Below are 14,713 nucleotides of genomic sequence, written 5' to 3'. Positions count from 1 at the left end.
TTTGAAAGCATTATGGTTTCAGAGGCAGCATGCGCATACGTGCGTAGCCCAATTCGAATCTATTCTATCGACAAGTTGCGTTTACTTCCTTATTACCGTGCAACTGCGCGAATGCGAGCTTTCTGGTCTTTTTTTTTTCGCTCCCCCGCACAGCCGGCGCCGCCGCTGTGGCAGCGCCATCTGGCGATGGTGCGAGGAACCCAGCGGCGCACGTACTCCGCTGTGATTGGTTGGCCTATTCGGCAAGTGAGCAGCCAAGCCGCACAACCCACGGTCACTAAACTCGACGAGGTTCGCAAAGCTTCTTTGAAAAACTGAATACTGGTAGGCGCAATTCCAAGACGGGACCGAAGATAGACACAGAAGCACAGGACAAGCGCTATTTTGCAACAAATTTTGTTACCGTACATTTCTTTTAAAAGTAGCGTGAACTTTCCTGACACGTTGCTGTTTTGCATAGCGCCACAAGGTATCACAAACAGCGCTTCTGTCTACTGCATGTACGCCATGTCAAGTAGTAGACGTTCCATCTCCTTGGAGATTTCGTCTTGGCGGTCGTTTGACCCGTTGGATATTCCGGCTCTGAGTCTGCACGGAAGGCTAATGTCTCCAGTAAAGCTAATCGTGGATTCCTCAGCAATGGTTACCTATCAGGTACTTTCACCATTCGCTCGAAGACCCTGGAGAGGAGGGGCGTTTCTGAACCAACTCCTTATCGCAGGAACTGCCAAAGTGCTTTGTTGAAGCGTAGCTGCTATTTCAGTCGTGAGGCGGCTCCAGCTGCCTTGGATGTGGGGGAACGTGCAACATTATTTCCCTACCAGTCCAGCAGGCATGTTTTAACGAGTAGGCGCCGGACTCCCGAAATATATGCAGCTATTTGACAAAGTAACACAACGAGCCGCTTTCATCTGCAGGTGCACATTTTTATTCAGACCAGCCTACATAAGGGCCCGTCTCAAGTTTTTGTACAATCGCTGGCCCATCGTCGAGCCGCAACATTGCGCTCTCCCTGCCACGTCGGCATACATACACAGCGTGTTGCTGCGCACGTGGTACCACCGCAGCGCCACATGGTCTCACACAGCGCACACAGAACATGCGGCGCTGTTCAGACAGTTTCACTTGAAATCGCCGTTTACGCCTCGCTAGCCACTTCCACTGCCTCGCGGAGGCTCGTGCACATGCACCGTAGTGTGCGCAAGGCAGAGGGAGAGGGAGAGGAACGAGGAACGTAAACGATCTCCCTGTTTAAGAAATAAAAGAGCAAACGAAAAAAAAAAAAACACGCAGCGACGTACGAGACCATACGTAACTTGCGAGGCTGGACCTCCGTGACTTTGGTCACACGGTAAGCCTCAGTCGCAGAAAAATTAGTAGCAATGACAAATCATGCGCTTAGAGCGTGTTTTCGGTGCATCTGTGGTATTGCAGTCAACCACCGCATTTTCTTAACCATGTTACAGTTTCATCGTGTTTCCGTTTAAGGAGGCTTTACCGTAGTACCTCACGTTTAAAAGCAACGGGTACTGCAATGAAAGGATTCAACAACGAACGCCTAACCAACCTGGTGGTACGTAAGTGGCGAGATAACGATTAGCCGATTGGGTAGAACTTCTTGGAACATGCGCTTACGATGATTGTTCGGCAAACATGGTGCTTTCCCATATTTAGAACATCTGACAACCGTCTTGTCACGGCTTTCCAGTGGCGAGCTGGGTGAACGCCAGAGGCGAGTTGTTCTATTTGATACCACTGACGCGAACAGTCTGCGGTAACGACTAATTCCGACATCTCTTTGATCACCAGAAAACGATATGTGTACAGCGTTCGTCAAAAGAAACGAAGCCGGCAGGACCATAGATGTTGTCGATTCCTTAATGTGCCGTGTTGCGCCTCTGGAACTTCTGGCGATAGGATGTTGTGGAGGGTAGAGAGTTCACCTTTCTCTCCAGAGCTTTTGAGCAGTGCAGATGCAATCTAGCGTCAACTAGACGTGTCAGTATCGGCCCTAGTTGTGCGTACACGGCTTCGCTTCTTTCGACAAAGGCTGTATCTAAGTCTTTGCCGTGATCGTGTTGCAAGAGCAGGACAGCGAGAACGACGCTATCAATTACGTTCACACACTTCGCCCCCTTCCCATTTGAAAGGACGGCTGAAAAGATGTGTCAAGGAGATCTGACGGAACAAACCAAATGACGCTGGAAAAGCACTGTCCAATTGTGAAGCGGGCACAGCCCTTGTCAATACACAGAGTAATCTACACGTTCCCGTTGTCATCTACGCTGTACATACAAATCACTGACATCACAATCCACAGCTTGTGTCCCACCATGTCTTAAACCGACAAGTCTGGACGTACAAAACCGACACGCATGTTCTCACATCTCTAAAGACCCTCTCGTACGGTACCTTTGCAAGATTGCGTGCACTTCTGACACTCGCCAGTCTCCCTATAAGCCAAACGCACAATCACACAGATTTTACGACAGAAAAAAAATATGCGTTGGGCTATGAAGCCCACACGTCACCGTAAGCCGGTTCGGTAACACCAAAGACACCGGCGGAAAACACGGCACATAGTCGTCGTCAGGCTGCTACGCAAGCAAGCTTGGACCGGAGGCTGACCTCTAACGGCGCACTCGGCAGCGACGCTCGCGGACAACTTTCTGTGCTGAAGAAGGGAAAGCCGCGGGGGCGGAGCTTCTGCACCTGCTACTGGGCCAAGTATTCCGGCGGCGTTTCACAGCGCTCTTGATCCCTTCGGACGTATACTGAATCAGCGTAGCTACCTCGTGCGACAGTTTCGCATTTGCCCAAACGCGGAAGCAAAAAAAAAAAAAAAAAATGCACAAAAGAGAATAAAAGCGAGAATTTCACATGAATCAGCGTAGCTACCTCGTGCGACAGTTCCGCATTTGCCCGAATGCGGAAGCAAAAAAAAAAAAAGCAGAGAGAAGAATAAAAGCGAGAAATAACTCAAATTTTACAGTCAGTGGTATATTTTGCCTCACTTTCCTGTTGTAAATAAGATGATTATGCTTCTCTCCCACAGCTTAAGCTAACGCGGATGAGATTGTCGGACTTTGTTCAGGGGCACTCTTGCTTGTGCGCGCTGTGCCCATCGTAGCTTTCCATTCATCGCCACAGAGTTGTCCGCGAGTATAATTACACTGCGTGGAACTACAGCTGCGACTCACGAGTCTGGGACTCATCAACAAACGCGCGCTTCGGTGCAATGAAAACCAACTTTGCAATAGGGGGGGGGAGTCTTCATAACTGCGGAGGATACGAGACAAAGGTGCATGCCAACATGTGCCCTTGCAGCAGCGCGAAGCTTTGGAGTTACCAAGCGGTTCATCGTTCGCGACCAAGCGATTTGAACGTAAAGTGACTTCGTCACGAGGCCCCTTCACAGTTCCCGTAACCAAGACTGGCACTCTGACCCAGACTCTAGAGGAGGCAGAACTGTCACTGTACTCGTGGACAGATGCATCTAGTCGCCGTCGATCGTTACCGCCAGTGTGCAACTTCTAGCCGATGTCAGCTTACAGGGGGCGCCACATCCGACGACTTCCGAAAACTGGTCGCAGGAGATAACCGAAAATCGTGAAGTGAGTTCCGCTCCAACTGGCAGCATTGCGTTATTGCTGGACACAGCTGATGGGCCCCTGCGAGCTGCTTCCGGTAAAAGCATCGGACAAGGATGTAGGTCTCATCAGGAAAAGAAAAAAAAAAAAAAAACGTGTCCAACCTATACACACGGCGACCGAAACGTAACGACGTCGAACGGCCTGCAGGCTACGACTTGATACCGCAGGAATTGAATAACCGCGAAAGGTGTCAAACGGGTTCGGGTGATGCAAACTGGCAACCCGCGGATAGCGCAGATCTAAAGACGACTTCTAGGTAAACGAAGCGCCGCCACGCGGGGTAACAAAAAGGCAGCCTTGAAGGGCGCGGGCCCGAGGTCCGTAATCACAGAAGCGGTTCAGACAGTCGCTGGCTAATGACGAAACATCCTTCACAAACAAAAAGCGCAAGGAACGCATGCACGGGCTCGCCGCTTACTTTTCGCTACTCATCACTTTAGGCAATAATTTACAGCGGAAAGCTTGTGAAAAAGAAAAGAGTGTCCCTATGTTGGGAGAAAACAGATGCCGTTCGAACTCATCCTAAGTGCACCAATCATGGTCACGTGATCGCTCACGAAAGCCCTCTAACTGGGGACAGCCCTCTCGTCTGGTTAGAAAAACGTCGCCGCATGTTCGTGACGTCACGTTCTTCAGCTAGGCAACATAAAAACCATTTCGTGTTCGACACCCGAATGAAAATTACAACAGGAGACGTCCCAAAATACGACGAGAATAGCTGCTGTAAGCGCGATATCTTGCCGAGAATAAAATAGATCTGTCACGACAAGACATCATACTTAAGAATTGCTCTCGCTAGAACAAAACTGATTTTCTCGTGACATCACGTTCCAATATTATTTGCTGCTCAACAAGGATATATTTCGCAATGACAGCGGTACGTTTCAAAATGCAAGAATTTCTGTCGTTACCACAGAAAGCAAAATTTGATGGTGACTTTATGGACTGTCTAGGCGAGTGCGACCGCCCGAAATACACCGGGAAGCTAACACGAGAACGTTACCACGGTTGCACACAATGGCGCTTAGCTGCACGTTCGTTATATGCCGAGCTCGTGCGTAGGCCTACAACTCGTCTGTGGAGTGGCTCTAACGCCACGCGTCGTCGAAAGTTAAAGAAATAAAGCTGCAACATTAAAATCACACGGGCGAGGTATAATTTAAAAAATAATATTCTATTTCTCTCAGAGCATACGCTGAGAGCTTTAAATTAAAATAGACTGCACGTATACAAGCCGGCGCGACTGGAACAGGCACGTTGCCACACGTCAGGGGCGCGCCCATGTGCGGCGTCCTACGACGGGCCATCTCGACGAAAACAACTCCTTTTAAAAGTGCGACTAAAAACAGCCAACGGGGGAAACGGTATAGAACAAAAAAGGAAAGACGAAAAAGAGGGCATCAAGGACGTTGTAGACATTTGCAATAATGGAACCTACAGGAGGAAGGGAAGCCGAGGGAGAGAAGGAAACACCTTTGTACACTCTGCCACCGTGTCTGCTACAATGCATGATGGCCGCGGAGCCCGTAATATTACAGGAACGGTCACACTCGCGAAAAAACGCGCGCGCGGCAACGTTCACCTGCCGCTGAGCGGCGGTGTGCGACGCGCCGCCAATGGCGGAGACCGACGAGGTGCGGTCGATTCCCTCACCTGTGGCCGAACGGCGCGAGGAACGATACCGCCCTCTCTCTACACTCCGTCGAGAGTCACAGCCAATGCCCGCTGCGCCGTACCACAGCGATGCTTTTACCGGGCCGTTCGTAAGGAATACAACTTCTGCATCGATGCCGCATCGCTTTCGTTGGAATCGTAAGAAAAGCGCAGGGAGCAGTTGAATGCACACCGGGCCGCTTGCGCAGGCGGGATGTTCGCCCAGTCACGCGACTAAACGAGGCGGCCCTTCCGACGCGACTGCGCTCTTTCGCCGAACACACTCGGCGCGCGTCATTCCGCTAGCGTAGCCGTGCCCTTTATGTTCCATGTGCCAGCGCAGTATGTACTGCACGCGGGCTCAAGATGGAGGAAGCAAGAGAAAACTAGAACACGGGGAAATGGGGAGTGGCCAGGAGGGGATGGTGCCCGACATAATGTGTGCTGCCTTATTTACACCTACGGTAACACGCAAAGCAGGACAAAATATATTAACTGTGTCTGTGTGTTCCACGTCGCATATACGCGCTAGACGGTGATGCGCGAGTCTTGAGGGAGGGTCAGTTGGCAGTAAAGTCGCTAGGCACTGGAAAGTAGCGCGAGGTTCCGCCGCGTGCTACGTGTAGCTGTCCCGGCGGTACACGATGTATATAGATTTCGGGGACTGCGCTCGAAACATGGCGGGGGGAGCGATTGCTAGGCCGACGCTAGCTCTATTAAGTCGACGGGTTGCGAGGGTACATCTTGCGACGACAGCGTCTGCTCAGCAACAACGAAGAGCTGCCGCGACATCGCGCGCCTGCTTCGGCAACAGGGTTGTCAACTCAGGGCGCGTGTTACAACTAGCTGCTACATTTCCAAGCGCGGCTCCCATTCCCACCAAGAAAGGAACACTTTGCTTCGGAAGCAGGTTGAACATTTTTGCAGCCCGAAGGAAAGCTCTAGCAAGGTAGTCTTCACCCATAATCGAAGTGCGGCGTCTCTTTCTTTTTTTTTTTTCACGAATACAACGGGAAGCCATTCAGCGCTTAATACTGGCGCGTTCCTCCGAAGGAACTCTCTGGCGCCCGCCATACACACGGTGCACATTTCGACGCTTCTCCGCGTCGGCACGGGGATCGAACTCCCTCGACTTTCCAGTGTCCAGCGACTTTAGTTGGCAACCCACGGCCCTCTCCGTCTCTAAAATAAAGGTAATACATACGTACACGTCGCGCGCATGTCGCTTTCGACGACGCGTAGAATAAACACATCGCGTGTCGAGGTTGCCCGGCTCTTGAAATTCACGTTGGGGCACGAGAAAGCAATGGGCGGGCGGAAGAACTGCATATATCACACGGCAGTCGTGGCCTGGCCCGAGTCCTCTCTGCCGACGAAATCCGAAACAAGGCGTCGAGCCGGGGCTACGACATGCAAAGCCACGCAGCCCCATACAGTACAAGACTGAGAGGGTATGTTCGTCGTCCGCTCCTCTCTGCTCCCGTGCCTCGCCTACGGCGGCGCCCACTGAGTTTGAAGTCCCAAAAGACCTTTCCAGGTCGGCTCACGCCTTGCCGCGCGCGAACTAAATAGCCAGTACCGAGCCTGGTCCCCCCTTGGCTTGTGCTGAACGACGATTCGGACGATTATGATCGCGCGGCCCCTCTGACCTTGGCGGTCACCGGTTCTGTCCGCCGTTTGCTTCGTTCCGGGGCGCCGCACCAGCGTTCTTCCCGTCGGCGTTGCAGAACGGAGGCTCAAGATTCGTACTTTGGACGTGGGCTTTCTCATAAGGTGCCGAAGACACACACACCTTGTACTATACGCGGTTTCGTCACGGCCTGCTTAGCGGCAGCTGCTATCTGCTTCGTTATGATATCGTGAGGGCGCGGCGCAGTGTCCCGCAAGAGGGAAGCACCACGTAAGATAATCAAACTTCGTGATAAGCCGTCAATGCATCGGCATAAATCATGGAGTGAACATGGTTTCGTATTACGCTCACGTAAGACAACGATGTCTCAAGGTACCAGCGAGGCTTCGCGGGACTAAATTCAGCAGCGATCGAAAAAAAAAAAGAAAACCCTCCCGAGGGAGCATCTCAAGTTGTCCACGAACCGTCACATCCGTGCCAAAATCACAAGACTCAGCTTTCGACCAGGACTGTCGGCACAACGACATGTGCGTGCAGGCGAACCACCTCAAGAACCACGAGCTCGGGACTTCCGCGTATGCCTCGCAGAAAGGGGAAACGGCAGCGCCTCTCGTGTCCGTATTGGCGGACATTCGCGAAATGTCTGTCTCCGCGCAATCGCCAAGCCAGAACTAGCCGTAAGACTTCGCAAAAGTTAAACCCAGCGTTCAGCTACGCCCTCGACCGCTCGCGAAAATGTGTCACCGGAATCACGGTTGACAAAGCCACGCATACCGACTGCGGCGTCGCACACTCGGGAACATAACCGGGGTTCGGATATTCACTGGGAGAAGAGCCCTTGCTCCTCGCACAAGCTTGGAGGAGTGGCGGTGGTCAAAGGCACGCTCGGATCGCAAAAACACGACGCATTTTCACTTTGACGACGACGGCGACGACATCATCACCTCCCGCTTGGTCGGCGCGGCCCGCAGGGACCGCCCTAGTCCATCGGCTGCTCAACAGCTTCAGCTACGGGATTAATAAATAAAAAAAATATTTAAAAAAAATCGACGAAGCCAAAGACAGCGCGACAGAGATAGGAGAGAGAGAGACACCCATGTAGAGGCACAGAGCGAAGCAGCAGTCGGCGCCCGCCGGCACAGTGTCCACAACCCAACGGCGCCTACTGGATGACGCAGCACTTGCACTTTGGCTTCTTCTTGATCATCACCTGCTCCACGGTGGAGGAGTCCGAGGGCGGCACCACGATGCCATGTTGCACCTGCAGAGGGGCGAGAAAAAGGACGAGTTCGAGCACAAGCCGAGTCACTTCGAACTATCAATCACGACGGGCCTGCCAATTTTTGAATCTTGAACACAGCGCCAAAGCAGGCAGCTTGCGATTCGACAAAATCGGCCATACTGGCACGATCTTGCCGCCGATCAGCACGGATATTAGCGGCACTTGACGAAACTATGCACCAGCGTTGCTTACCAAACTCCAGTTCTGCAACAGTCAGCTTCGTGCTACACATTTGCGCACGCTACGTGGCAGTTCCAAACAGATGCATGTGGTACGGGAGAATGAGCGACTTCGAGGGTGTGTGTCGTCGCTATAGACGCCCAGTGCACTCGTCAAGGACTACAGTGCAGCGTTGTACAATTTTAGCTCCAATTAAAGGCGTCCTACTGAGATAAATCGGGCAACGGGTGCGCCACCTATGCTAAGCCTCGGTCTCAACAAATAAAGGAAGCCACAACCTTTGTTCTCTGGTGCAGCCGACAGGCGGTTCGAAAAACTTGTGATAGGGTTTTCTAAAACTATGATCGGAGTGCTGCAAGCGGAGCGGGCGCGCAGTATTACCTTGCTTCGGCAGAAGTTCCTGCGTGCACAAAGCTCTTAATAACAATAGTTAAAAAAAGAAGAAGAAAAGAACTCGTGAAGTTACAAAGCGTGACGTTCACCCAAACCATTCCGTCTCACGTTTGAGAGCGCTTGCTGGTCACAACACCGAACTTTTCCTTGATCGCACCGATGGAAGTCAAAAGTGCACGACTGCCTTTGCAGCCCGCATTAGAGCTGGCATACTTCGCGAGTGCCCCATATGAGGCTCCCCTACTTATCTACGCACACAATTTGCCTGCGTGTAAACAAAACCGGACAAGTAGGCGTTCGCCGAGGCATAGCTGCACCGAAGCTGACAGCAGCTCTCTCTAGATAAGCAACGTGTGGAAAACAATCTCGGGCGCTCTCCAATGCACCCGGGCAAAGGCAGAAGCCACGTTCGCAGCAGCACGAGCTCCACGCGGTTTTCCCCCTACCGAACCATCAGCAACGATAAGATCTTGTTCACGCAAAAACGGGTTCGAGCACCGTTCACGTATAGAAAGCGCCGAGCTAGCAAGTTTTGTTTTTCCTGCGGTAGCGCTTTTCTCACGTGAACAGCGCCCTTTCACGAGCACTTTTAAGTTTGCTCTGCGTGCAGGTAACGTCATCAAAGTGTGTGCTGGGCTGGAGTGGCGCCGTGCATGACGCGCATGCGCGGTAACTTTTCAAACGACGCAATCCATCCGCCATGAGCTCGATCCGTTTTTCTCGTCGCCGGATAGTATAGGGCACGCCTGGGGAAAATTAAGCCTTGATGGAGCAGTAAACAAGCGAAAATTTAGGTTACGCTTACATACTTGCACAGAAAGGCATTGTAGCGCCGACATGTACCTTGGAAATGCAATGGTGCGCCTTTGAAACGACAGACCCGTTGCAAGCCTGTTGAAGCGCAAATTTATTTCCGTTCAAAAATAACGTGGCACCGTGGAGGGAGCTATATCTAGCGTGAGCCAATTAAAAGCACAATCGTGCGAATGCGCGAGAACCATCAGAGCGTCGTTTGGTCAGTCACCAATGCCGAAGCAGGCCTCGTAATTCGAGTGGGAAACGCAAGTGCTTCGAAATCATCCGATACGTCGAATGATGCGCCCGGAACATAGTTGCTCGGATTGCTGCAATCTGTTGGAAACCCGTTGAAAACTCTATTGTCGAGGCACAACTACGGTCATATAAGTAGGGCCGCACAGTTTCGATGTACATCAAGTCGTATTAAGAAGATATCCAACATGCTTCCAACAAGTTTCCAACGAATTTTCACCAAGTTTCAACAGCCACAGAAGGCGACACGTAGTCGGACCGATAAGACGGTTTTTACACACAAGTGTTTACCACAGAAGAGGAGATTTCGCTCGGGTGCGTAAAGGCAAGGCGCAAAAGACCAGGACTGAAGAAGGACGCAAACGACAGGACCGGTGCCTCCTGTCGTTTGTGTCCTTCAGTCCTGGTCTTTTGCGCCTTGCCTTTACTCATTCAAGCATGAACCAACTAGCCCAAGCAAGAGTTTTACTTTAGCTCGGAGCCGACTATACGTTGCCGCTGATTCAAATACATGTAAGACGTATGCGGATATACTTTTACGAGACAACCGCTGGACTGATCTGAATGAAATTGGTTGAATTCGAAACAGAAATTTCAAGCATAGTGAATCTAGAAAGCAGAGTTTTGATTTAGGGCTTCGATTTTTTTCCAAAAACTGGCGAATACAGGTGAATTAACAAATAAAAATACAGAAGCACGAAGCTTACAAATCCGCAACTCTACACCAATTACAGATATCGAAGTTTTGTAAACCGAACCCATTAGCGCATCTAAAGTGTACAAGCTTGATACATTAGTTTACAGCTAAGGTGAATTCGTTAGAACGTTTACAAGTATTTTGAAGAAGTGCCACCCAGAAGTTAGCGCTGTATTTAAGAGCGGTGCATAATGCACCAATTCTGTCCAGTTTATCTGTATTATGAGGTGTATAGTCATAGAACTGTAATATCGCTTTTTTTTTTATTTCTGAGTTACAGCTGTAAATGTGACAGCATCGTTTTCTGAAATTTTCGACAATCTTTATCAAAGAGCTGACAGCCCAAACAAAAATTCCGCTTCCCACAGTCACTATACTTTAACTTCATTTAAATGTAACAAACCTCATCAAATTTGGCGAAAAACGATTCCTCCGATCCCGCGTACTTAGATCGGAGCCTCCGAGCTAAATGTGCCCCTTAATAAAAACCGTGCGATGCACTTCGCTGCGTGAACAGAGAGCGCGCTGACGTAAGAGCGTCGATGCGCGCGCACCTCGACGACGCCCTTCTTGACGCCCGGCGGCGCGGCGGACCCGTTCGTCCCGGGCCTGTCGGCTGCCACGGGCGCCGGCGCCTTGGCGGGCGAGATCTTGGACTCGCCGTTGGCCTGCAGCTGCTGGTTCTGCTGCGGGGACGAGTGGGTGACGGAGCCGTCTAGCTGGGAGGTGAAGAAGCCGTCCGGCTCGCCCTTGACTGGCGTGATGGGCTTGCCCTCCTTGATCAGGCTCACGATGGTGTCCGCCTCCCGGCTCAGCTCGCCATCGGGCCGGAATGGGTTGTCCAGGCCGCTTTCAGTGCTGCGACGAGAGAGCGCTCAAGTTTAACACCGAGGCGACAAAAGGAATCGTTTTAGAGGCAACGAGAAGGCATTACACTCAAGTTTGCGGACGTTTGAACTCGCTCACGTCCCCTGACATCCTTCTTCCCCGTACGACATACGCGCGATGGCGGAAGCCAGTTCGACGAAACTATGGCAACTGCGACGAGCGATAGCGCTACCTTGCCGGCACCATCTGAGGGCGCGGGTAGCTAAAGGGGCGGGCGTCAGGAACCTGTTTCTTCATTTTGTCTTTTAGCACACAGGAATGCCGGAATGCTCGCGGTTCAGTTTCGTGGGAATATCCCGTGGAAGCTTTCCCGTTCGGCTCCCGAGCACGTGGGCGAAGAGGATCGCCTGTATGCTCTTCTGTTCGCAGTACCACACCCGGCCAAAACCGGTGCCACACTTAAGGCCAAACAACACGTACGCTTGCGGCGCGCCTACGCGTGAGGAGATGGTGCAGGACAGATCGCGCGCGTCCTAGCGCGGCGCGAGCACGGATATCTGTTCCAGATAGATATCCGGTGCTTGGCTGCCTCCCGTTTTCACGCACTTGGCTACACAGATACGGCGTGGTAGAATCATCAATACTCAGTGAGGCAGCTTTATGTCATGCGAGAATGTGCTTTTCTTGTTTTTTAACTGTGGGCGCTGATCTAACGACTATACAAACAAAACAATTGCGCTCATAATATTTCAGCATTTCTAAGCACTGCCAATAACAAAGTACGAAACGATGTCTGTCAGTAAACGTTTATGAGTGAGCCAAGTCTCTTGTAAATTCAAAAGCGCGCGTCGGCACGCGTACGTGTGGTCTGGGCTTTAGGCCTCAGATTCCGGCATCGCTCGGTATCGCTATACGTTGGGTCGAATGTTTGGATTATTTAGTGCAGCCACTTGGAGGAACTACTAAGTATTGCCAGGCGAAACGCCAGGCTAACATCTCCAGCATCTCATTAAAGCTCGTTTCTCAAAGTACTTCAGTTAGCCGGCATTACTGAATACAAGGAGTAATTAGTGCCCTTTTGTAGGAGGAAGTGCTGTGCACATCGAAGCAGCGCCGTGGGAAGTGGATAAGAACACAATCAAAACAAGACTAGCGTTGTCCCGTCACAGCGCTAGTTCTGCTGTGGTTGTTGCACTCGTGGTCGCGGGATCAAATCCCGGCCGCGGCGGTCGCATTTCGATGGGGACGAAACGCAAAAACACATGTGCCTCGTGCATTGGGGACATGTTAAAGATCCCCTGGTGGTCAAAATTAATCCGGAGTCCCCGTGCCTCATAATCAAATAGTGGTTTTGGCACGTAAGACCCCGGAATTCAAGTCAATTCATTCAATATGGTGCGCGGTTCCAAACGACGAAATCGGGTATCTACAGAAAGCGCAGACCACGGCTATAGGGACCCTTCCAAATTGATTTTCTTATCTTCTTCTTTTTTCTTTAACAAAAATTCAAAGGGCCGTGTGTCACGTGTACATTGTTTTGCTTTTTGTCGATCGTTTTCTATGCCGGATTATCCATCTTATCCAATCATCGCTCGGCGCATAACGTGTCAACTGCGTTCGACAGTTCCTTGTCGTTGCCGATGTCTTCAGCCTTCAATTCGAATCACGCGCGCGACGCGAATTGGATTGTGCATTCTCCAATGCACGCGAGCACCGTCGATAACTCTGGAATGAATGGTGACACGAGTATAAGTAACGGACGTACTTGATTCGTCGGTTCAGATTTCTGCGACCGACGCGCTGCGTTGGCCGCTATCGTCGTGTTTAAACGTGGCTTGTTTTTAAGGGTAAAAGTTCGCCCTATAAAGAGCTAAAGTCTTAAATCACTCTTTTGGAAGTGTTTGATACTACACAGTCACTACAACGTGACAATATGACACAGGCGCTTGTGTCTTCTCTCTCGTCCACATCTCTGGCGCTATTTTCAAGCGTGGCACAACATCTGTTTCCGAGATGTAAAAATAGCCGCAACAAGCGTAACGTATGCGAACCTTCCATGGCCGCATTGAGACATATCGTGTTAACCTGGCTCTTTTTGCAACTTTCTGCAAACGCTCCACGTGGCCTCGATCAGCACGCGCACGAGAAAGCGCAATTACAAGCAGCACGCGTAGCCCGATTGCGTCGCGTGCTACATACTTTACTTCGTGCTGGATATTCGTGGCACGCCGGTAAGTGGTAGCCCGGTGTACAGCGGCCGCTTTCTTTTCAAGAAAAGTAGGTGAGCCTGCATGCCGAGACAGAAAATTGCCGCTCTCTTGCGTGGCCGACGTCTCGCCACAAACACCCGCTCGTGTGAGTACGTTCGCGGCGACGGACAGCGCTGATCGGCGCACGTAATCGCGTTGATTTTTTTTTGGGGCGGCGCCGATGATGAGAGCCAAGCCAGGTCGAAGCCATGATTCCGACGACAGGAACGCTTTGACCATTCTGAGAGAAGAGGAGAGCTCGTTCACACCGGCAGAGGTCGCGCGACTAAGTTGGCTGAACATAGTCGCTTTGGTCGAAAAAGCGACAGCTTTGGGTCAATCGCTCGATGCTCGATTTTTAGTCGTGCGACTGCAGTCGCAAAGCCTCTGGACTAATTAGATGCGCAAGAACTGGACGTCGGTATACGTTGACGCTTTATTTTGCGTGGCGATGGCGTTGCGAGCAGATCTGAACGGCACCAATCGGGAGATATTTCGGTGTGGCAACGGGAAGGTCGCGCGCGCCGGTGTGAACATCGGTCGACGTCGCTGCTTGGTCGCCAGTCGCGATCGATCGCACGACCCCTGCCAATGGCCGGTGTGAATGAGGCCGAGACTGCCGCTGAGCACAAGGACGCGCTTTCAATTGCCGGTTGGCGTCTTCTGACAAACGCTTCAGGTTGCGCCGTAAGATGGTATATACGGCGGCTATATGTGATTCAGGTGTCTAAGCACCGGTCGCTCGTTTCCGGTGTAGCGCAGTGGCCTAACATACAGGGTCGCCCACTGCTACGTGGGACGAATGACCAGAAGCCGTGTTGTGTAAGTAATCTTGTCCATCAATTTTATTGAATTTTATTCTTTCCCGTTCACCTATCGCAACGACTGGGCGATCCCGGCGATAGAGCAGGCGCGGCGTCCTGCCAGCCAGCGACGAAAAGCAAGAAGAATGCAAAATGAAAATAACTGTTTGATAAAACGGCCCCAGTATTCAAGTGCCCATGGCACCTTAGATATTCAATGAAGGCATTCAGATGAATCTTCTATTAATAGATATCGGTGTTATTACGGGCCGCGTTTATTCCCAGGAAAGGAGAA

The 14,713-nt window shown here is 51.4% G+C and overlaps 1 protein-coding gene across 1 annotated transcript in view; it reads right to left on the bottom strand.

Annotated features, from left to right (window-relative positions):
- Positions 1-905: 905 nt before the first annotated feature.
- The window catches only part of LOC126527018 (uncharacterized), a 164,596-nt gene continuing 150,788 nt past the window's right edge, over positions 906-14,713 (bottom strand). The window contains exons 4-5 of the mRNA XM_055068520.2: positions 11,093-11,396; positions 906-8,197 (exon numbers count right to left, since the gene is read on the bottom strand). Of these exons, the coding sequence (XP_054924495.1) occupies positions 8,099-8,197; positions 11,093-11,396 (403 nt within the window). The 3' untranslated portion in view covers positions 906-8,098. The remainder of the gene's footprint in view (positions 8,198-11,092; positions 11,397-14,713) is intronic.

This window comes from Dermacentor andersoni, chromosome 9 (assembly GCF_023375885.2).
Source record: "Dermacentor andersoni chromosome 9, qqDerAnde1_hic_scaffold, whole genome shotgun sequence".
NCBI classification, from domain to species: Eukaryota; Metazoa; Arthropoda; class Arachnida; order Ixodida; family Ixodidae; genus Dermacentor; species Dermacentor andersoni.
Note: the sequence above shows the minus strand (reverse complement) of the source record. Positions and strands in the feature narration are given on the sequence as shown.